Source organism: Nomascus leucogenys, chromosome 12, assembly GCF_006542625.1.
Source record: "Nomascus leucogenys isolate Asia chromosome 12, Asia_NLE_v1, whole genome shotgun sequence".
Classification (NCBI taxonomy): Eukaryota; Metazoa; Chordata; class Mammalia; order Primates; family Hylobatidae; genus Nomascus; species Nomascus leucogenys.
This window is the reverse complement of record NC_044392.1, coordinates 99,300,167-99,325,546: the sequence shown is the minus strand read 5'-3', so window position 1 is coordinate 99,325,546 and position 25,380 is coordinate 99,300,167. Positions and strand designations below refer to the sequence as shown.

At 39.4% G+C, this 25,380-nt stretch overlaps 1 protein-coding gene across 1 annotated transcript in view; it reads left to right on the top strand.

Moving 5' to 3' along the window:
* LOC100592286 (serine/threonine-protein kinase TNNI3K) overlaps positions 1 to 14,714 on the top strand; it is a 338,808-nt gene extending 324,094 nt beyond the window's left edge. The window contains 2 exon segments of the mRNA XM_030825185.1: positions 10,610 to 10,689; positions 14,197 to 14,714. Coding sequence (XP_030681045.1) covers positions 10,610 to 10,689; positions 14,197 to 14,273 — 157 coding nt within the window. The 3' untranslated portion in view covers positions 14,274 to 14,714.
* The last annotated feature ends 10,666 nt before the right edge of the window (positions 14,715 to 25,380 follow it).

Below are 25,380 nucleotides of genomic sequence, written 5' to 3'. Positions count from 1 at the left end.
GGCACAGGAAAGTGCCTGGGGGAAGGAAGTTGGAGCATAAGAGTGGTGAAGAAGGTGTACGTGTGGGCAGGCAGCCCAGTGCAAGGGGCTGGAGCCTGGGCAGGGTGAGGAGGGCATGGCATAGGGACATAGTACAGTGCTGAGTGCTGGGTCCCCAGGTAAGTGAGGAGCAGACCCACTTGGGGCAGGCAGGTGGGGAATAGGCGGGTAGGTGTCAGAACACATGACAGTGAGGAAGCCTTCTGCATGGGTGTGGGCTATTGGAGCCCTCATGGGTAAAGGAGGATATCTGTGTGTGTGTTGGAGTGGGGAAAGGGTACAACAGCAATGGGAGATTTGGACATTCAGGGACAATGATCAAATAAGTAAATATATTTAGGATAATGGGAGCTAGGTTTCTCACTGTCAGAGAATGGTGTTGTGAATATGGAGAGAATGAAAACTAGAGTCAACTCTGTTTGTTGGTTTGGAATTGGAGATGTTGCTGGAAACTTAGGCTTTGACAGAGTGAAGTCTTAATGTGTTTACACACCTATGTATGCTCATGCATATGCTCTAGCTGTGCCTGCTAAATGAAAGGGCCTGGGAGGAGCAGCACTTCAACTGCAGGAACACACCTGGCACCTTGATCCTCATTTCCAAATACTATTATTTACCAAAAGGAAACAAAGCACTTGAAGAAATGACAGACTTTAAGGCTGACACAAGGAAGGTACAAAACAAGAAAATAAGCCTGAAACATCTTGCACCAGAAAGGAGAGAGATACAAAGAAAGATGGTGACGTATCAAAGGAATACATCGAAGGCACCCCAAGTGGTCAACTATGAGTTAATTTGAGTATCAAAATGAATGATGACAGTGACATCAATAAAATTGTAACTATAAGTTTATATAGATATAAATAAATGATAGAAGTAAATAAAATTTGGCTGAGATGCAGAATATTTATATAGTCTCAAAGTACCTCCTCACAAAATACTTATTAATTACAAAGAGAAAAAGAGTAATTTTATAGTGTGGAAGCCTATCAGACATCACTCAATCAAGTAATCAAAATTAACAACACAATAATGGGACAAATCAAAATGTGATGGGACACAATGAAAGAAACAACATGCCTTCTGTGATACTTCCCTCCAAAGATGCATAATTTGAATCTAATCATTAGGAAACCTCAGATAAAACCAAATTGAAGGACATTCTGCAAAATTACTGGCTTGTCATCCTCAGAAATGTCATGGTTATGAAATTCAAGTAGAGACTGAGAGACCATTTCAGACGGAAAGAAAATAAAGAAACATGACAACTCAGTGCTGCATGTGATTCTGAATCAGATTATTTTGCTCTAAAAAGCGTTATTGAGATAATTGGCAAAACTTGAATGGCGTCTGAGAGTAGATGGAAGAATCAAATGATTGTATTGTGGTTATGTGGGAGAATGTCTTTATTTTGGAAATACATTAAAGTATTTGGGAAATGATGGACATTAGATTGTCAACTTATCTCGAATGGTTCAGAAGAATAAACACTGTATAATTGTGGCAACTTTTCTTTATGTTTAAGATAGTTTTTAAATGAAAAGTTTTTTTAAGAAAGTTCATATGTTCACTTCAGCCTTTTGATTCCAAAGGCTTTGAACATGCCCCTGCCTTGCTTTATCCCTGGATGACCCCACCCCTTGTGAACCAGGGCTTGTTCTTCATTTTCTCTGCATAGGGAGAATGTCCTTAGAGCATGTCCTTTCTCCTGTGTTGAAGTTTACCTGTACGTGCCTATGGGTTTTTTTTCCTTGTTTTGAGGCAGGGTCTTAATCTGTCACCCAGGCTGGAGAACAGTGGTAGCATCACAGCTCACTGCAACCTCTACCTTCTGGCCTCAAGAGATCCTATTGCCTTGGCCTCCCAAAGTGCTGGGATTACAAGCATGAGCCACTGTGCCCAACCATTAGGTGTCTACATTTCTTTTTACCCCAGAGGGTAGGGTCTATGTCCAGCACACTCATGTCTGTATTCCTAATATATAGCACAGCTCCTGGCATTGTGCTTGATAAAAAGCCATGGAAAAAGGGGGAGAGATAGGGATATAGCCATAACTTTGAGAATCACTTCTAGAGCCAACAGGTTTAAGTTGGAAAAGATTTAATAACTGCCTGGCCTAGGTTTGAATTACAACTGGGTTATCTTGGATAAGACATAGATTCTCTGAGCCTTGGTTTCCTCATATATAAAATGGGTTGTTAGGTGGGGCAAATTTTGTAAGTTTTGTAAAGTATCGAGTAGAGTCCCTGGCGCTTAGCAGGTATGAAACAATTTTGTTTTCCTGCTGTCCTTAAAAATAAAAATAAAAATCATCAAATAAAACTAGAAGATCAGAATTCTAGGCTATATTCTCGATTTCACTACAACCTTGCTATATGAACTGGGATAGGTATTTCAATTCTCAAGGCCTCAGTTTCTTTCCTGGTAAGATGGTAGGTGGGAAAATGAGGAAGTGAAGAGTGGGCCTTATGACTGTCATGCTACCAAGAACTCAAAAAGTTTTGTTTTTTTTTCTTCCTGGATGATAGTATAGAAGGTGAGGGATATGAAAGATTATGCTATAGAGTATGCTGCTCAGTTTTAGCAGTGAAGGCATGCAAAGTCTGCCGCCTAATGGTTTGTACAGCTGACTCATTTATACCTGCTTAAATTAGTAGGTAAACTGAGAGGTGGTAGTGTTGTTAGGTTACTGTTGAGCCTATTAATAATTTATGAGCCATCAAGGAATTAATACACACTTTAAGTTCTCACTGCATTTTTCCTTATTCATAATTCTTTGCCTAATTTCTTTTTCCTTTAAAAATGGGGGGAGCTGAGACCTTGGATATTTGCCTAATGGCTCAAGCAGAACCATGACCTGGTTGCCAAGTCTTTCAGTTCTTTTATAACCTGGGGACATTTGCCATTGAAAGAAAACTGATGGGTTTGATATTCCTGAAAGAGATATTTTGCACTGACCTCTGGCCCCATTAAATGCTTTCGCACTTGCCCATTCTCTGTAATGGGAGCAATAAATTTGTTTCAATTTAGGACATTGTCAAGTAGGAAATATTGACAAAAACAAAATAATGCTTTGAAAACAGCCAGGATGAAATCATGAATAAATAAACATATTGAACTTAACTGATAAAGTAGCAAATGGTCATTCATAAGAGTCTGACTGCACCATTTCAAAGTTAGGCCAAGTAAATTCCTGTCTCTAATAGAAATATCATCTTACTCCTTAGGCCAGAGGAAAGGTGGGCTAAGAGGAAAGGTGGGCTGCATGGAAAGACACTGCAAAGCATAGAAAGGCATTTACCCCGTCTGACAGATCTGTGTTAAATAGCTCTATTTGTTTTCAGCTAAATGGCAAACGGATGAGCCAGATGACTCTAGTAGCCTTTTCTATGGCAAGGCATTTATTATCCTAGTGTAAACACCTTTATTAGGCATCTCAGCAAGCTGTTTCTCCACCTTTTCTTTGTATTATTCCTTAGATTGGGGCAAATAACTGAAATTCTGTTTAAGTATTATTGTATGTGTTTTCTTTTGAGTATAAGAGATAACTTCTAACTTGGAGATATTCCCCTTGAAGAAGGGGATAAGCGTGCATATGGCATTGATCCTTGTGCTGGTATTATCACATAGGTAACATTGTTATGACAGACGGCAATAAACCACAAAACATGTTTGCAAACTTGTGAGGCCTTAAATGGTATTGCCTTATTAAAAATCCAAATGGCTAAATCATCCAGAGTACAGGTAGCCTGAGGGCATTGTTAGCTGCATAAAAACTAATTGGACCAATTTGAATGGAAGAAAATTTTGCCTGAAGTCTTTAATCACACTAATAACCTAATGGTTTTCTGCTCAGCACAGCCCAGGCTGTGTTTAGGAAGATGAATCTCTGCATGCAGCTTAGAAAATCTTACACAAGATCAGAGGGTTGAGAGGAATAATAAATTTCTCATTTAGAAAGTTTAGTGCATGTGTATCTCATGTTTTAGAATTATAGCAAGGTAACAGCAAGCAATTGTTGGATAAAGGAAAGTATCATTTTTTTAAAGATCAAGCAAACATGAGAAAGCTGATTCTGATTTTGCTCTGATTATAAGGGATGTTTCTCTAAGAAGAATTTAGTGTTCATCTTTATGTGCAAATAATCCAAAACCCTTTAACTTATTATCAGCTCTGTAATTCAATGAGCTCCCAAAATGGTAACTGAACAATAGTTTGACATGTGCTATTATTAAATGGAGTGTGTTTTAGTAGAAAGAGTATGGAATGAAAGTCTGAAAAACTTTGGTTCAAGTTCAGTTTCTGCCTCTGGCTAGCTCTGTGAGTTTCTGCAAGTCATTCAAACTTTCTGAGCCTGACTGTGCATCCCCAAAACGCGGGTGAAATTAATTCCTTCCCAGACACTCCACAGGGGTTTTATAAAAATGTTACAAGCTAATCGATAGAAAAGTATATGCAAGCTATAAAGCCTTCTGCAAGTTTAAGAAATTATTATTATTATATCATAGTAGAACGTAATGTTCTGGGTCTCTTTATTTTTATTTAATTGTTTTAATTTCACTCCTACTTTCAAGCCATGTAAAATAGTATACGTCTGTTATAATTCACCAAATCAAAGTTCCCAAGTTTGCAAAAGCCACACTCAGAAGAATGTGATTTTTAAAAATGATTCCTTTTGGACTGCATACCCATCTGAAGTCTTCTTTGGAATGCAATTCATTCAGAAGCAATTGTGGCACTAGCAAATATTCTGAGGATTCATGAAATCCCACAGCCAAAACCATGATTCATTGCTCCAATACCAAAAACATTTGGCAGGCTGTAGTTTGGAAGCCACAACACTGTCTGCTTTCAAGGCTCTAAATGGGGCCATTTGGATTCATTGTGACACTGCCTGGTCCCACCACACTAGAGAGATGGCACCAGAATTCCCCTGTCTCTTCAGACATTATTTTTCGTATTTCTTCTTGGGACTTGCTTAACAACATATCTCTTTGGATTAAATTACACAGAGTTTTAGGAGTATCTCCTCTATCCTGTAAGCATGGCAACATGAATATTCTACAAATTTCATTTATAGAAGAATTCTTGTTAAGCAGCTCTGGATTTCCTAATGCCAGCCTTACACAACCTGTCATTCAAATCCTTAACGATGGGTTTATGTGAAAGTGGTTTCTCTACAGTTTCCTCTGCTTCATCTTAAATGGAAATGTAGTTCCTCCTTTGAAATGGAGCACTAAATGCAATGATTCCTTCAGGCATATAGCACGTTTCAGTTACCATTTCAAATGAAATGTATTTAGACAAAAGCTACTAACAGCACGCTGAGTAGCAGTGGTAACGTATAGCCAGATATGCTGCGGCATGTATGTAAAAATCAGGCATTCAGCCCTGGGCAAATGTTGGACACGTCAGATAAGGAAGCTAAAAATCTCCTGCCTAAATGGGGACTGTGTAATTTCACTCTGCCTTTCCAAGATGCCAAAGCTAGCTTCTCAAAGTCTACATGATTCACCAATGCCTTATAAAGAATCACAGAATTCTGTAGCTCACACCTGTAATCCAAGCACTTTGGGAGGTCGAGGTGGGTAGATCAACAGGAGTTCGACACCAGCCTGACCAACATGATGAAGCCCCATCTCTACTAAAAATACAACAAATTAGCCGGGCATGATGACACATGCCTGTAATCCCAGCTACTCTTGTGCTGACACACAAGAATTGTTTGAGTGTGGGAGGTGAAGATTGCAGTGAGCTGAGATTGCACCACTGCAATCCAGCCTGGGTGACTGAGAGGGACTCTGTCTGAAATCAAACAAACAAAAAAAGAATCACAGAATGTAAGAAATGGAGGAATCTGGGACGTCACTTGTCACATCTTGTGACCTCCAGGTAGGTGCCTGGATCCCTCTACAGCACCTGGAGCCAAGAGGTGCTTCAGTCCTTAGCTTACAGACTTCCAGGGATGGAGCAGTATCCCCCACTAGAACAATTCAATCTATTTTTGGACAGTTCTAATCTTAGGAAATGCAGTGTTTTGTTTTAATTATTGTTGATGTCTAAGGCTCAACTTAACTCTGTGGGAATGTCATCTATATGAAATGCCTTCACCATTTGAAGACTGTGTCAGCTGTGGATATTCAGTCAGTCACAATTCAATCTAACCACTCATCATCTGGCACAGATCTCCCCTTCTTACTTACAAAGCAGTCAGGAGTAATTCTGTCCAACACTCTGCTAGAATCCAGTTGTATGTTCTAGCCTATTGATTTCCTCTTATTATTTATCTTCACCAAAAAAATAATAAAGTAAATCTAGAATGATTTTCTTTTCTTAATGTATCCATGGTAGCTCCTAGTAATCAGTGTTTTTCTAAGAGTGCAGAAAACTTCTGTTTAAATCATTCCTTTCTGAAGCTTTGTCTAGGCTACCTACTCACTAGCCTAGTTTGTAGGCTGTCTTACTCCTGCTTTGGGGAGTTGAGTCTATATTTGCATATATTATCTTCCAGCACTTTTCCCATTCTTCTTAGCTCTTCTGTCATTAGTTTTAAATGCCCTGGTTCCTGTCTTTACCCGGGGTGCATTAATTCATTCACAGACAATGTGACCATTTGCAAACAGGCTAGTTTGTTCTGACAAGCCGTGGCCTAAATGGCATGCACACTCCAAAATACAGTTTTCATATTGTGGATTTGAGTGTGAACTGGTCTAATTGGCAGATGTTCACTAGGACATCTATACCCCTAAAGCATGAATTAATTAGTAAAAATATGTTTTAAAAAATCTGTTTCTGTTCTTCATTTTAATAAATTATTCATATCCTAATGCACCTTTATAAAAACAGTGACTGATGATAATTTTTATATTTATGTATACATCATGGAGCTAATTTGAATTAGCACTAAAATAATACATACTAATATAACATGGTAGTGTGCAAAAACTAACCTAAAGACTATGTTATTCTCTTTTTATAAAATAAAATTTCATTTTACATCCGCAAAGTTACCCATATAGGAACTAGTGATTCATATATATGGCTGTCTATGATATATATCATCTTTGTAGCATAAAGAAGACTACCTAGTTGACCAGCAATGTTGAAATACTTTCAAAATTGAGTGCTTTCCTTACCTGTCATTAGTTTGCATTTACTTTTGTTGAATTCCTGAGGCAGCTGCATCACTGTAAGTTCCTTATTTTCACTGACGACAGTTTCAGCAAATAGAGGTCCTGATGTATCTTCTAAATCCGGGCATCTGTGAAACGCTTGCTGAAGTCTGGATGCACATGGGTGGAAACAGCTAGTTCCATTGATCAGGGTCTGGTTTCTTCTGTTTTGTTTGACCTGGGCATGGGTAGCTTCCATCTGTCTGTCATCCTAGAACAGCATCTGGAGCCAGCCTATGTGGTATCTCTTGGGCAAAAAGGTTAAGTCCCCTGACATGGATTGCATTTAGCAACTGAACAAACAAAGCAGCTTGGATATGAGCTTTTATTCAGAGGAAACCAGATAGCCATTTTTGTGATAAAATATTTATTTCCTATTATCTTGTGTTGCCAAGACTACTGTGTACAGTACATTTCTTAAAAGGAGATAGAGTTCTAAAGAAGTTAGGTATATTAAGAGGGGAAATTGTATTTTGAAAAATGTCTTGAGCGACATTCTATTGCCATATTTAATGTTGATTGAGAACACATCATGTCCCATTTAAGCCAATACTTTGTCTTCTTTTTAAGTATCGCTTTCTTCTAAAAAACAGCATCTTTACTCTATAGCTTAAGGAAGTGAGGCCAAAGATGCAGTCATTTTTAAGGCAGGTAGAAAGAATTAATCAGTGTGAACTGATGTTAGCTTTCAGGAAAATTGGATGTCTCCAAATGAACATTTTGTAATAATTTAATTTTATTTAATTTAACATACTTTTATTTTAAGTATTTGCAGAGTACTGGCTAACCCCTGTGGGGAATCTAAAGATGTCAGACATAATCTCTGACCTCCAGGAGCTATCTGTGTAATGAGGTTCACTAGCATACAAATACAGATAATTCTACACTAAGGCAGACTCTGATGAGTACTGTGGTAGAATTATCAAGTTCTAGAGGGGTATGGAAGAGGAAGAGGTTAATTCTGACTGGGAGTTTTCAACAGGGCTTCAAGGAAGATGCCAACTTTGAGTTGGACTTTTATTGAGTGCTTACTAAATTTCAGCAGTGTTCAAAGTGCTTTAAATTTATTAACTCTTTTAATTCTCATGATTAACTTTATAAGCTAAGTCTTGTTATAATTCCCATTTTATAGTTGCATCACTGAGGCATAGAATAGTTAAATAACTTGCCAAGATAGTAAGTGATGGTGTCAGGATTCAAATTCAAGGAGTCTGGCACTAGAATGCTCATTCTTAAACATAGCACTATACTGCTTCCTGTCAGGGATAAACAGGCATATTCAAGCAGTTGAGAGCAGCCAGCCACAGTCATAGAGAAGAGAAAATTGAGGAATGTTTGCAAAATTCAGTTTATTAGTCTGGCTTGAACTTGGGTAAAAAAAAAAGTTGAGGAATTGTAGAATACAAGACACAGAGACCCAAGTAGGGCTATAGAGGACCTGGTCTATCTGCTTGGGGATTGCAGGGGAATGCTGTGGTAAGGCTTTTATTATAATAAGACCCTTTGGGGGGAGTATTGAATGACTGGGGGGTAGAATGTCATTTAAGGATCTATTAATTCTATTAAATGCCCCAAAAACTCTTTGTTAAGCTTCTCTTAGGTACCAGGCACTGTTCTGAGTGTTGAGGACATAGCAGGGAACAAGAGAAACGAGTCCCCACCCTCGTTGTGTGGAAAGAATATGGAGGGTATATAAGTAAACAGATAAATAAACAAGATAATTTTCTATAGTTCTGAAAGAAGGAAATAAGGCGATGTGATGTGATAGAGAGTGGCCATGGGCACAGGAGTAGTCACCAGAATGGTGGTCAGGATCTATTACTGGCTCCTCTGCCATTCAGGCCTGAACTGAGGCCTAAATGGCAGAGGAGGCAGTCATAGATGAAGGCAGGGCAAGTGTTCAGTAAAAGGGGATTTGCGTTTATTAAGAAGAGCATTGCAAGCAGAGTTAACAAATGCAGAAGCTCTGAATTGGGAAAGAGCTTGGAGGGTTCAAGAGACAGAAAGAATGCCAAAAAGAAGCATTTAGCAAAAGATGGGGAGAGGGGGATGGGTTGAAGTTTGAGAAGTAGGAAGGACCAGAACCTTATAGGTAGAGCATTTGTATTTTATTCCAAATGAACTGGGAAGCCATTGAAAAGTTTTAAGTAGGTGAATGATGTAATCTGCTTATATTTTGAAAAGATCACCCTAGATAATATATGAAAAATGGAACTATATAGAGACAAAAGTGAAAGCAGGAAGATCAATTAGGTGCCAAACTGCAAAAGCCCAAAGAGGAAAAGATTAGTCTAGGTCTTGAGGCTGGAGAGAGATGGATAGATTAGGATTATATTCTGGAGGCAGAGCTAAAAGGACTTGAATTGAGTGAGAAATGTGAGAGAAAGAAGCTATTACCAAGGATGACTCCAAGAATTTTGGCTCAAGGTAACTGAATGATGGAATACTGGTAACTGAAATGGAAAGAACTGGCTTGGGGGCTGGGAGAATTAAGAGTTCTTCTACAGCCATGGTGAAGTTCTGGGGGGAACTAGGGTAGTTGCTTTGAGAATGACAAATGATGAATGGATGCAAGAGAGATTATAGATATATAATTAACTGACAGATGTAGTTAGATGTTAGGATGAGGATTTTGATAAATTCAGGTTTTGAGCCAGATGAACTGGGAAGGAAGTGACCCCATTTACCAAATTGGCAAAAGAGAAGGAGGAGTTTGAGAAAGGAGAAGGATCAATAAAGAGTAGGAATCATTAGGAAATTAATATTGATAGTAGATAAACACATCAGCTTTGGAATCTAAAAGACAAGGATTTGAATCCTGGATGAGCTATTAGCAAACCTGCATGACAAGTTACTTAATTGTTCCAGTGTCAGTTTTGTTATCTATAAAATAAGGAAATGATATTATATTATATGTAAAGTGATATATATAAAAACACAAAAGAATCATGCAATGAGTATTATCACTATATCTTATCATTATCATAAAAATAATATAATAATACTTCTTGGGATGTGTTTTATTTATATTATTACTAACATAATAATGTTCTTGTTTTAGTTCTTTTTAGTAAGGATTACAAGCACAAACTGGAAATCATTTAGGTTCTTTTCCTATTTTACAGATAAATAAACTGAGGCTCAGAAAGGATGGCATACCCAAGGTTATACTGCTAGAAATTGTAACCTATGCTTAAGAGCCAGGACTCACACTTGGATATGACTTAAACCAAATAATTCTGAACTCTTCCCCAACTAGTCACCTTTAAGATAAAAGCTGCTTTGTATCACTTTGCCATTTCTCTGGGATCTATGTTAAGTGGAAAAATTCTGTGTTTATAAAAATGTTATTATCAGATCACCACACTGTGAAACTATGTGTTTTATTAATTTTCCAGTGCTGGACAATATTCCTCTCAAGGTCTGTCTTTGGAGGAGATGAAAAGAAGTCTTCAGTATACACCCATTGACAAATATGGTAAGTAGACAGATTCTTTAGGTTTGTTAAGAAAACTACCCCTAGGAAGGTGATGTCTATTTGACAAAAAGGGAGAAAACGTTGCATATTGTAATATCCAAAATGACAGATGCTTTAAAAATATAAAAGTATCAAATTTGATTTTATATGTCTTTTATAACTCATTTACCTTTAAGGTTAATAATGTGTGTGTGTGCATGTGTGAGTGTGCATGAGTGTGTAAGTATATGTGTGATTATGTGTGAGTGCCTGTATGTTTGTGTACATAGAAAAGAGTACAACTCTTTTAAAAAAAAAAAAAAAACTCTTTCCTCTCAGGATATTCCAAATACTTTGTCAAAATTTTATTAAGTCCATTGCTTCTAAGCCCCACATTAAGTGTGTGTGGGTAGGGAGAGGAAAAACAAGAGATGAATTTTCACAATTACATCATATGTTGGGAGAGCTTTTCCCCTTTAGCCAAGCACTCAAGGGTAAAATGCAAATCCAGCCATTCCTTCAAACAGCTGGAGAGGCGGTGAGGGGACAGTTTGATGGGATCCATTTTACACAGGACTTCTTCAGAAAGAATTAATAAAGCCCTTTGAAATAATTAACAAAGTTTTTTTTCAGGCCTCTGGAAGCCAGAGGATGGACAGTTGCCTTTATCATCAGCTGCCATATCAATGTGTTAGGGCTGGGATGTCCTTTTACAAACCTTTAAGCCTGAGAGGCACTATGTTTAATTGGAATTTTAGTACAATGGGCCCATTTATCCATTGCAACTTCCTTTGACTATTTGAAGGACTGAAAAAGTATCTGTCAGTTAAAGAGATCAGATTTATTATAAGAGCTGGGTTTGGGAAAGAATAAATTAGATGATGTGAGCCTGGGTCGGGGGCAATAGACCTGGGAGACCCTCGGCTTTGAGATCCTCACCAATTCACCTCATCTGCAGAGACTCATTACCTAAGGCATTAGAAACCTTTTAAGAAACAAAGAAAAATATATGTTCTGAATAGATGCAGACAAACTACTTGGGCACATTTAAAAAAGGGAAATTTTGTGCCTCTGACTCCCAATACGTGTCTAGAATGCAGATGAGTGCTTTCATCATCAGCTTTCCAACATAATTGGCCAGTCCCGTAACAGATCCTTTCGAGGGGAAAATGCACTCCAAGTGTCACATCCTCACATTTTTTTAATAGATATAATATCGTTTTTCAAACCTTTACAGATGTAACTTCACAACCACAAAACATAGGGCAACCTTTGAAACATGTGCTTTGGCCAGAAGTCTTTCCTTTTGTGGTAAGGTTTCAAGATGAAGCATTTCTTTAACTTAATTTGTTTCTTAAAGAAAAATTCCCCCAAGATGGAGAAGTAAGACAAATGTGATGTAATAATGCAAACTTGGGTTTTCCTATGCACACCTGTCTCAGGGATGAAAGAAAACATGGAGGGTGTTTGGATGGAGTGAGAGTACCTATAAACAAAGAAGATACATTTGATATCTCCCATTAGGAGCATCACATCATACAAGAAAGAACCCTTTAATTGCCCTTTATTCTATTTCATAAACTGATTGCAATATAACAGCAATTTTATGAGCTTCTTCTCCCCCTGCTTTGCCGCCAAAGAGCAGAGCTCGAAAATGGAGATAAAATGAAACACTTAGCTGTTTTCTCTGTACTTGAGACCTTTTACCTTAAAGTAGCAAAACATGCAGACTTGGTTCAGTCTTTTCCTAAAGCCTATGGTCAAATTTCAGTTGAGTTCTTCTTAAACTGAGTGGGTCCACAATCTGACACATCTGTTCTTACATTCTGGCAATAATGGCATCAGTAATAAATGCTAGCCTCAATGCCTTACTGATTTTGCTGATCATTCCTGAGGGTAGAGCCCACCCACCCTTTTGGGACCTATGTCCACAATCAAATTTCCATTGGAGTCCTGTGGGGCAAGAGGCACTGGAACATCACAGGCCAGTAAAATTGCATGTGGTATGTTAGAAAGCTGATTATGGTCATAAAACTATTACAAGCTTATGAAAGCATCTATCTATGCCTGAAATGAAGTCTCTACGCAGAATTTAGATCCGCTGATATGTATCCTACTGCCCCTCATCTCATCCTCCCCCATCATAACCTTCCTCACATCTGACCAGAGCCAGTCCCAAAAGAGGTGAGTGAGAGAGACCAGTTGACAGCAGTATCACTATCAGTGGCATTTTCTCTTAAGAGAGTTTATGTGCTACCTAAGATATTCTGCCAAGAGACCTTTCTTATGAAAATAAATATTTCGATCCAACTGCATATTGCTAGATGTCTTAATGAAAATGTAGATGACTGGGTTGGTTATGAAAACTCGGCTATCAAAGGGGAGCAAAAGCAGCAATAGCTATTGACAAATGTACTCACTTTCACAGAAGCAATGAATGGCTTTCTTGCTTCACAGTGAAAAGAAAACTGCTTCCCTGTACCTAGCCCTGTGGTTCTCTCGGACAGTGGCCTGATCCTGAGCCACTAGGTTCATTCTCTGGACGCATCCAAGGCTATTGCTTCAAAGGGCATCAAATGCCACTGGTATTTAGACCTAAGAATTTTATGTACCTTTAAAATTTGGGCTACCAGGGAGAAGAAAACAAAGCCATCTGGTTTGAGAAAGAAAGTCTCTTTCCTTTTCCTTTTCTTTTTTTTTGAGACGGAGTCTTGCTCTGTCGCTAGGCTGGAGTGCAGTGGTGCGATCTCGGCTCACTGCAACCTCTGCTTCTCAGGTTCAAGTGATTCTCCTGCCTCAGCCTGCTGAGTAGCTGACACTACAGGCACGTGCCACCACACCCAGCTATTTTTTGTATTTTAGTAGAGACGGGGTTTCACCATATTGACCAGGATGGTCTCAATCTCCCGACCTCATGATTCGCTCTCTGGGCCCTCCCAAAGTGCTGGGATTACAGGCATGAGCCACTGCACCTGACCTCTCCTTTTTCTTTACCTTCCTTTTTATAGCCATCGTTTGTTTAGCATTCACTGGGTATCAGACAGTGCTAATTGTCTTAGGTGAATTGCCAACCTTATGAGTAAGTGCTATTGTTTCTCCCATTTACAGATGAACACACCGAGGCATAGAAAGGTTAAGCTGACAAAAGTCACAGAGCCAGCAAGTAGTGGAATCCGTGCTTAAACCCAGATTTGCCTGATGTGAAAGCCTGTGCTTTTAGCCATCCTGACATGCATCAGGCAGATGACATACATCTGCCTGAGCTGTACCCCTCTTTACTCCAAACCCAAAATGCCACCTGGCCAGCTTGGGTCCAAATTAGACATTCATCATTCATATTTGCGTGGTCTCAGCTCTCTGTTTTCATTGTAAATGTTGCTTGTGCTTTGCAACCACTCACCAGCAACCGTTGTCCAGATTCTCTGTTCACATGATCTGGAAGACCTGCCTGGTTCAGGCTGCTTATAAAAAATTGGGGGATGTACTGAGAGACTAGTAAGTAACAACTGAACTTTTTTTCTGACGCAGGCTATGTATCCGATCCCATGAGCCCCATGCATTTTCATTCCTGCCGAAATAGTAGCAGCTTTGAGGACAGCAGCTGACGGCATTCAGCGTACACCTAAGGAGAGCTTTTTCCCCGAACTGACAGCAATGATTCCAATCACGGCAAGCTGGCTTCCAACTATAACCTTTTACTCTCAAAGGTCTCCTTAAATTGGGCTTGTTTTCACTGGCCCTATTTAATTCCCCACTATTAGCAGGCTTTGGATTTGTGCCTAAAGAATAATATGCAAAAGAACCAAGACAGAATGTATATGAAGAATTGTTTTTTAATTTTTAAATTAAAAAAAAAATTAGATCGTTACTTGGAGATGGAGCCTAAGTCTGTGGTGGACAGATAATAATTACGTTTTCCTGGGCTGAATTATGTAGACTTGTGTTTGACAGCTATGGGTTTATTTCCTAGAACATTGTTCATTTTCTTTTCTCATTATGTTACTTCTAGTGTTCTCTGTGATTAAAGATTCTTTGGTGAAATAGAAAATTGATTTAGGAGTGTATTTTATTTCAACAAGACTTCCACTGAGTATATTTTTTTTCCAGCCATATTGGTAAAAACAGTAGCAACTTTTAGGTCAAGAAGCTTGCAAAAATATAGCACTAATTTAGTCCCCTTTCCATGTCATACCAAGTGCTCTGTGATCTACTTAGGTAACCTGTCGCTTTCAGAACAAGAGGTCGTAGGTGCTATCGGGTCAGTTATGAAACCAGCCTATGCATGCAAACCTGCCATTTTTTTATACTAGAGTTTTGCACAATGTGGTGGAAGAATACCTAAGGTGCCTACTGCCTTCGAGAAATGAGAAATCTGCCCTCCATACTGGTTCCTAGTTGGAAGACAGGAATGGTTCTATGAGAAAATAGTTTTGCCATTGAAAGACAGATGGGAAAAAACAGGCAGGAAACTATGAAAATTGAAGGATAATTGTGTGTTTTGATTTTGGCAAGAGAAATAAGGTTAGCAAAGGAATCTTGGATATCCTCTAAATCAAGGTTTCTCAACCTTGGCACTGTTGACATTCGTTGAGAGGATGGGGGGCTGTCCTATGCATTGTAGGATGTTTAGCAGCTTTCTGGTCTCTACCCCCCAGATGCCAGTAACATCCCCTATGATAGTTAATTTTATGTGTCAACTTGACTGGACCATGGGATGCCCAGATATGTGGTTAAACATTCTTTCTGGGTGTGTCTCGGTGTTTTCTTAAGAGATTACCATTTGAACCAGTAGACTGAGAAAGGCAGATAGCCCTTCCCAGTGTGAGTAGCATCATCTTATCTATTGAAGGCCTGAATAGAGCAAAAAGGTGGAGGAAGGGAGGATTTGCTCTCTGCCTGACTGCTTGAGCTGGAGCATCCATCTTCTCCTGTCCTTGGTGCTCCTGGTTCTCAGGATTTCAAACTGAGGTTGGAATGTGTACTATCAGTTCTCTAGCTCTCAGGCCTTTGAACTCTACCACTGGCTATTCTGGGTCTCCCGTTTGTAGAGAGCAGATCATGGGACTTCCCAGCCTCCGTAATTTCATATATCTATATCTATATCTGATTGGTTCTCTTCCTAACAGAGAACACTCCCTAACAGAGAACACTAATGCACACACTCCCAAGTTATGACAATCAAAAGTGTCTTCAGACATTTCTACATATGCCATGGGGGAAAAAATTGCCCCAAGTTGAGACCCATTTCTCTAAATTCAAAGAGGATAACCACAGGCCTAAAGAGCAAACAAGGATGGGGCTGTTTGTTTTTTTCCTGTAAATTTGTTTGAGTTCATTGTAGATTCTGGATATTAGCCCTTTGTCAGATGAGTCGGTTGCAAAAATTTTCTCCCATTCTGTAGGTTGCCTGTTCACTCTGATGGTGGTTTCTTTTGCTGTGCAGAAGCTTTTTAGTTTAATTAGATCCCATTTGTCAATTTTGGCTTTTGTTGCCATTGCTTTTGGTGTTTTAGACATGAAGTCCTTGCCCATGCCTATGTCCTGAATGGTATTGCCTAGGTTTTCTTCTAGGGATTTTATGGTTTTAGGTCTAACATGTAAGTCTCTAATCCATCTTGAATTAATTTTTGTATAAGATGTAAGGAAGGGATCCAGTTTCAGCTTTCTACATATGGCTAGCCAGTTTTCCCAGCAGCACCATTTATTAAATAGGGAATCCTTATCCCATTGCTTGTTTTTGTCAGGTTTGTCAAAGATCAGAGAGTTGTAGATAGGCAGCATTATTTCTGAGGGCTCTGTTCTGTTCCATTGGTCTATATCTCTGTTTTGGTACCATGCTGTTTTGGTTACTGTAGCCTTGTAATATAGTTTGAAGTCAGGTAGCGTGATGCCTCTAGCTTTGTTCTTTTGGCTTAGGATTGACTTGGCAATGCGGGCTCTTTTTTGGTTCCATATGAACTTTAAAGTAGTTTTTTCCAATTCTGTGAAGAAAGTCATTGGTAGCTTGATGGGGATGGCACTGAATCTATAAATTACCTTGGGCAAAGGATATGAACAGACACTTCTCAAAAGAAGACATTTATGCAGCCAAAAAACAAATGAAAAAATGCTCATCATCACTGGCCATCAGAGAAATGCAAATCGAAACCACAATGAGATACCATCTCACACCAGTTGGAATGGCCATCATTAAAAAGTCAGGAAACAACAGGTGCTGGAGAGGATGTGGAGAAATAGGAACACTTTTACACTGTTGGTGGGACTGTAAACTAGTTCAACCATTGTGGAAGTTGGTGTGGCGATTCCTCAAGGATCTAGAACTAGAAATACCATTCGACCCAGCAATCGCATTACTGGGTATATACTCAAAGGATTATAACTCATGCTGCTATAAAGACACACGTTCATGTATGTTTATTGCGGCACTATTCACAATAGCAAAGACTTGGAACCAACCCAAATGTCCATCAATGATAGACTGGATTAAGAAAATGTGGCACATATACACCATGGAATACTATGCAGCCATAAAAAGCATGAGTTCATGTCCTTTGTAGGGACATGGATGAAGCTGGAAACCACCATTCTCAGCAAACTATCACAAGGACAAAAAACCAAACACCGCATGTTCTCACTCATAGGTGGGAATTGAACAATGAGAACACATGGACACAGGAAGGGCAACATCACACACCAGGGACTGTTGTGGGGTGGGGGCAGGGGGGAGGGACAGCATTAGGAGATATACCTAATGCTAAATGACATGACGAGTTAATGGGTGCAGCACACCAACATGGCACATGTATACATATGTAACAAACCTGCACGTTGTGCACATGTACCCTAAAACTTAAAGTATAATAATAATAATAAATTATTATGTTAATTATAGGCTTTTTGAGATTATTTTTAATTAAAGTAAGAAAATTCCTCCCTAAAAAAAAAGAAAGAGCAAACAAGGAATTTACAGCCTGACTCTGGCTGGCTGCAGGCATACCTGCTTTCTTCTCCTCCTGAAGTAATTTGGGTTCATATCTAAATGGAATTGGATAATTGGATAGTAGAAGTGCTGATTGCTCCTTAGATATCTGTGGCAAGCTCCTCTCTTCTCCACTTCCCCCTTGCCAGTTAGAAATTATGTTTCTACAGGGCAATTTCTATCAGAAGAACAGCAACACCACCTTTAAAATCCCTTTGAGCCTCTTTTTATGACTTATGGTTGCAAAGTCACAAATCCTGGCATGCTCTGATTAGCTTGTGGATAGCCCAGTGTAGGTTCAGAGACAGAAATTAAAAGCAACTTGGTACTTCCAACTAGATTTATCCTCTTTTAGCCTCCAGCCTTTTCCATTTCCCTACCCAATTATTCTGGAGTCACAGGTACTCTATCCCACCAATCAGATTCCCAAAGGACTTTATAATAAGCAGGACCGAGGAACCTGAAGTGACTGCTCAGGCATAAACCCTTCTGGCAAAGACAGAGAAGGAGAAAAAGGAGCTGATTAAAGAACACCTGTCTCCATAGCTTTCCCTCTATTCCTTTGCTCTAGCTGCTCTAGGAAATGAACTAGCACTTAGCCTGGGATACTTTGGGGCTTAATCCTTTTATGAGTTGAATTGAAAGAAATACCTTAGAGAGTTTTTTTCAAAAGATAGTTTTAACCAAAAGAATCACAGTATACATAACGCCAAATGTGTGTATAGTCAGGGCAGTAGACAGTGCTGGGGTAACTCTGGCTGGCTGCGTTGAGGCATACCTGCTTAGGTAACCCCAGCCAGGTGTCCTCCCAGGTCATATCCAGAAGGAGGATTGTTGCTTCTGAAATGCCCCGAACAGATTCGTCAACATCTCTTTCTTTGTTTCCTCTAATTAGCCACCTCCTCTCTTCACACTGCATTTCCTGACGTTGCTGCTTCCCTCTGGCTCTTGTCTTGTCAAGTATCTGCAGATGAGACTAATGTGTCTTGATTCCTGAGAAGGAGAACCTTTTCGCAGATTACAACCTGTAGCTCACAAACCCTTTTCATTACTGCCCCCTTAATGGAGCCCAAGGATCATCTTCGAGCTTGTCTCAAGGCCATGGGTTTTATGAGGTTTTTTTCTTCCTTGCTGAAAAATGTCGCACTAATTGCTTTCTTTTTCTCTCAGAAAAAATGAACTTCTAAGATCATGTTTTTGCATGCTTAGCACATTAAATTTCTTTCTATGTGCATTCAGCACTGAGCTCGCTCCGAAGATGTTCAATTAACTGTAATTGTAAGCCAAATTATAGCAGCACCAGAGGAGAGTTATTCCAACAGAGTGATTATTTGGGTTAAATTATTTCCAAAGCTGATGTTTCCCTAGGAAAGAGAAAAAATGGGTGCTTGTGGTGGGAGAAGAGGCTAATGCTAGACAGTCCATCTAAAATGAAGTGTCTGATTTCTCTCTCTGTTTCTTTGTCTTTTTTTTTATTTTTTCTTTCCCTTTCCTCCTTCCTTTCCTATTTTATTTATTTGTTCTCTCTTTCTTTAACAATAAGCAGTGGCTTTGGAGTCACTCAGACCTGTCACAGTAGTTGTGTGACCTTGGGCAAGTCACTCAACCACTCTGAGCTCCAGTTTATTATCTGTAAGGTGATAATAATAAAATTTATCTTTTTGGCCGGATGTGGTGGCAATCTCAGCACTTTGGGAGGCTGAGGCAGGCAGATTACTTGAGCCCAAGAGTTTGAGACCAGCCAGAGAAACATGGTAAAACCCTGTAACTACTAAAATTACATTAAAAAAAAATTAGCTGGATGTGGTGGTGCACACCTGTGGTACCAGCTGCTCAGGTGGCTGAGGTATGAGAATCACCTGAGCCTCGGAGGTCAAGGCTGTGATTGTACGACTGCTCTCCAACCTAGACGACAGAGTGAGACTCTGTCTCAAAAACAAACAAACAAACAAACAAACAAAAATTTATCTTGTAGATTTGCTGTAAGGGTTTCAAATGATGTGGTTTCAAACTACAGTTCCCAAAACGCCATAGCAATTTTCTTTCTTTTCTTTTTTTTTGAGATGGAGTCTCGCTCTGTCACCTGGGCTGGAGTGTAGTGGCGCAATCTCGGCTCACTGCAAGCTCTGCCTCCCGGGTTCACGCCATTCTCCTGCCTCAGCCTCCCAAGTAGCTGAGGCTACAGGCATGCACCACCACACCCAGCTAATTTTTGTATTTTTTTGTAGAGACAGGATTTTGCCATGTTGCCCAGGCCGGTCTTGAATTCCTGGGCTCAAGAGATCTGCCTGCCTTGGCCTCCCAGAGTGCTGGGACTACAGGCCTGAGCCACCAGACCCGGCCAGCATATGTTGTTGTTTGTGTTATTGTGACATGACCATGCATCCAAAGAACTATCTTATAAAAGGAGAGCATGAAAACAGTGAAGATTTTTTTCTCCATTGTAAAAATAACTATCGATGTCCCTAAAAACCTCATCTTTGCAAACAGCAAGTTGGTGAGCCTGCACCTCTGAGGCAGTTTGATCCAAGATCCAGCAGACCTTAGATAGCAATGCCTTGTTTATCCTAAAATTAAATTAGAAGACAAATCAAATCCTTTCAGCCAAATACAAGAACCAGAAAGGATTCCCCAAGCAAGGGGGATGCTAACTGAAAAGAGAAAGAGTATACACTTGTTGAGCACTATTATGTGGCAAAAATGGTTTAAAATTACTTAAAATATAGTATTTGGACTAATTTTCTGCATAGCCCTGGGAAGAGGGGATTTTTATTATTATTATTATTATTATTATTATTATTATTATTATTCAAGTGGGGAATCAGAGAAGCAAATTAACGAATTCAATTTCGTATAGAATAGAGGCAGGTTTCAAACAACTTTTGTCTTGCACTCGTGTCCATGATGTGCTCATTACACAATACAGTCTCCACTGTGAGGGAGGAAAAGATAGAAAAATAGCACATACAATCCAGAATTGTGATAAAAATGAACAACTCCGCAGTTCTACAGTCCTGAGGAAAATTTGGAAACTATCACAGGAGAAGTTTCAGGGGCCAGAAAAACCTTTTCCTGATTGCTACAGCTTATTATTGCAAAGTAAAACCAAAAAAATAATAATCATTATTTTCCCTGTTGTAATTATGGAAGAGAAGGGGCTGGAATAATCTCAAGGCTCAAAAAAAAAAAATGCATTGTTATTTTCTAGGCAGAAGAACCAAAAATGATTGACAGAAACAGGACTCTCACCATGATAAGCAAGAACAAAAAAGTTATAAGGGCAAAGCACAGCAATTAGGGAAGCCAAGGAGTTTCACATTTTCCTTTCCTCATTAGCACACTGGGTAGGGAAAGTGAGGAGAGAGGGTGTAGCCATTACCAGTAGGATTTGAATACCTTATTTTTTCCTAGTTTTGTTTTGCTTGCAGTTACTCATGCATGCAGACTGAAGAGCTCTCCCTGATCAATTTGCTTCCATATTTCAAGAGCCACAGGGGCAAAGATGAGCCATTTGACATGTGCAATCCCTTCACCGGGTATCAGCACAGGACTCAGCTGCAGCAATAACAGACTGTGGTCCAAGACTGTCAGCTCAATTAGCGCCATATGAAAAACATGACGGAGAAGCAAAGTTCCTCTCTCTCCTTGGACATCCTACTTTTATGATGCTAACTAGAAGTAAAAAGAGCAGGGGTTGCACATTTCTCCTCTGGCCAGAGATCCAAGGCGGCACAGCAGCCGACCCAGTGGCAGGGTGCTAATTAAATTAGGCTTCTTGAATTAAAACACTGCTACGGGGACCAGGCCCTGCTGATGAGGACATGTCTCCAAAGCACTCCCAGCCTAGCTTTATGTTTAATTAGTGAGATAAAAAGAATATTATCTCAAGTATCTGTCTTTTAACCAATGGACTCATATGCAGAAGAAAGGTATCTTTACCGTCTTTAAAGAAGGTTTTTAAGCGCACTAATTTCATTGACCTCCAACTCTTCTTTTCTCTCAGCTAATCAGGGAAGGGTAAGATTGAAGCAGGACCATGATATGCAATAAAAATAATTTGAATGTAGGTTTGCCCTTCAGTTTTTTACTTATAATAATCTATGGTCTGCTTAACACCAGTTCAAAAATTAGTCCACAGTGAAGAATATCAGGCTTGTCTTTAAGACTATTTCTTTTTCCTTTCCTGAAACTCAAAATCATCTGAGGAATAAGAATTAATGTTAATACTGAGGGTACCTTGAGGTGATCAGAATAAAAGTGAATGAACACCAGATGACACATGTTTGCCTTGTACAGTTATGAAACTATAAAAGGTGGAATAGCATAGAGCAGTGCTTAAACTTTAGCCTACAGCAGAATTTGTAGAGGGCTCATTAAAACACAGGTTGCTGGGCCCACCCCAGCATTGTGGAATCAGAAGCTCTGGAGTGGGGCCCAAGAAATTGCATTTCTAACAAGTTCCCAGAAGATGCTGATGCTGCTTGTCCTGGAACCATACTCGTAAAGCATGTGCATAGTTGTCAAGGGCACGAGCTTTACAGTTAGGCTTGAGTGAATGTCTGGCTCCCCCCATCACTGTGTATGTGACCTGTGCAAACATGGGCAAGTTACTTCACTTCTCTCACCTCAGACGCCTCATCTGTAAAGTGGAGATAATGATTCTTACCTCAGAGAGAGGATTAAGTGAAACAATGCATGAAAATCACTTATCACAGGGCCAGGCACATGATAAATGTTCCACAACAATTGGCCATGCTTGCTATAACATGACTGAGAGAGGAACCAACCAAGCACCGAGGGCTAATTACTTATTTCCTGGATGCTAAGAAAGCATTATGGCTTGAGAAAACTTGAGTGTTTGTAAGATAAGCCCTAAAGTAGGGTGCCGCAATGGAGGCTCTATAACAAAAAGAATATGAAAATAACACAAAAGCACAATCTTATCTGGATACAATTATAACTAGATTTGCAATATAGTTAAACAATTGCTAATATCTTGATGGAATCTATAGTAGACATCTTTTAGATCCCACCTCAGATCTTGGCATCACCTATGCCCTTGGCCATTAAGCCACCCACCATTACCATAACTAACTTCATGTGGACACAACCTCACCACGTTCACCTAAGGGCAAGGTAGGTCCCTATTGCCTCTTGCCCTGTTCCCTGGAGCTCTCCTGTTGCCTTAAGGAGAAATATTCCAGTCTTCCCAGCCTTGTGGAGACCAAAGCCAGGAAATAAATTATTTCCCTTCTCCACAGCACCCTGTTGTCCTGAGGCACAGTCAGGTTTAGAGCCTCAGAAGACAATTCCTTGAGACTGACAATCAGTTGCCCTGGGTCCCAAACAGCATCTAGCTCAATAACACATTGTAAGATGTGCTCTCCCTCCTCTCCCTTCTCACTCTGACTTTCCTCCTTTCAATCCTACTTTTATAGGATGGCATGCCTTTAAAAAGTAGCAGTTTCTGAACTTTTGCCTCAGGCTCTGCTTTCAGGTGGGACCAAACTAGGATAGACAGTATACAAATAAATTTTCACCATCAGCTCCTCCTTAGTAAGGAGCGGTTTGTGGAATGCAGGAATAAGTGAATTAATGCTCAAATGAGAGTAAGAATGAATCAATAAATGAATGAATGGGTTCAGTTGGATGTTAAGATGAGATTATATTTTTAGTCTTGTTTCTTTCAGCCCCTGTGACGTCTCCTGTTGTCTCTTTTTCACTGTTTCACAGTCTCTTACATGTGGCATGTTGTACTCAGCACTGCTGTGCTTTATCAACCCCTTTGCAGTCCGGCTATCATCAGCAAAATTAGGGGGTGTTACTAGGAATTTGCTGCCTTTGCTCTATCTATTTCCATGAAGTTATTTGTTTCCTCTCTCTCCCTCTTTGTTGTAGCTCTTATTCTATTAATCTGCTTACTCACTTTCCTACTTTATTAGAATATTAATATTTAAACTTCACATTATTAATAGTATTCTTGATTTGCTTGATCCGTGTCTCCACAAGGTAGCAAGGACTTTTTACCTACTTTTCAGGATCTTCTGTTATTTGCATGAAAATAATTGGATTCCTGGTGTGGTCTGGAGGATACTAACCCCCCAAACAAACTCTGTCTTCATGGTGCTTCTTGTTCCTTCCTTTTAAGCATCCCTCACCACCCTAGAGGACTAATGAGTACAATGATCTTTCATTACTTGTACTTTTAAGTCTTCGATACTCATTAACCTGGGCCTCATGCATTGTTTTTTACCACTAGTCCAGGAAGAATCAGAAAGCAAAAACTCAAGTTTTTCTACAGGAGAGCTGCACCTACCCACCACCTTACAGTTTCTCCTTAGTTACAGTAATTGCCTGCCAATCCTTCAAGCCATAGTTCTGCACAAAGAGAACAAGGAAACTAAATAAAAAACAGAACAAAAGACTGCTGGATTACTCTGGGCACGGTGGCTCACGCCTGTAATCCCAGCTCTTTGGGAGGCTGAAGGGGAGGATTGCCTGAGATCAGGAGTTCTAAACCAGCCTGGCCAACATGGTGAAATCCTATCTCTACTAAAAATACAAAAAAATTAGTCAGGCCCAGTGGCTTGTTCCCGTAATCCCAGCTACTTGGGAGGCCCAGGCAGGGGAATCGCTTGAACCTGGGAGGCGGAGGTTGCAGTGAGCCAAGATCTTGCTGCCACTGCACTCCAGCCTAGGCGACAGAGTGAGACTCCATCTCAAAAAAACAAACAAACGAAAAAAAAAAACTGCTGGATTGGAAAGGTACCACGTTAAAGGTATCGATAAATACTAAAATGCAAAGTAATAGCAACACAGGATTGTTATGCTCGGTGGAACCCAACTGTCTAAAAGTTTTTTTTAGCATTCACTTATTCACAAAAAACCTTTCACCTCTTGCTATACTAAGTCAATGCATTCTATGGCCAAGTTCAACTGGTCAAATCTATGCAAAGCAAGCACATTTTAAAAAATTTTAGTAATTAAAATAATTGGCTAGCTAAGAAAAGACTGTCTCAGTTAATTGGTGTCCACTGAAGAAACATTAAACTTTAGGGAAAATGCATGTTTAATAGAAGTAATAAGTTATTAATACGAATGGAAATTCTGCATAATGTAAAATAGTGAGTAGTGGAAACTGTTCAAGTTGCTTGCCTAAGCTAAATTAGTATGTTCCTTTCCCCACCCTGTCCATTAAGCTGTTAATTGATTTATATTAATACAGCTCAAGAATCACAGAAAGATACCTCCTGTTTGCAATTTTTTCATCAAATGTTACTGCTGTATCAAAAATGATTATTCATAACACAAGCCTTCATTGTAATTAATCAGAACCACATTGCACAAAAAATAGGAGTGTCTACAAGTGTTTACAAATGTTCTTACTCTGGTTAAAAGATCCTCTTTCATCCCCTTATAATTTTAAATAATCTGCCTTAACAGTCATGTTTTCACTTATTTTTATATATTCCATAGAGTTCATTTTTCCTGTGGTGCTAATTTATGGTGTATGTTTGTAAAGCATGGCATTAATAACTATCCAAATAACACTATTCATTTAAAAGGGGCTATTAGTCATGTCTCTAAGGAGAAGATGACTGGTTTTCTGTACCCTTAAATAGCTGCATGTCACCCTGCCGGGTCACTCAGGGATTTCATAACAGAGTACACAGCAGGCAAATGAATGTTTGTTATCACTAATTAGAGCTTTGGCCCACAATGCCTTTGGATAA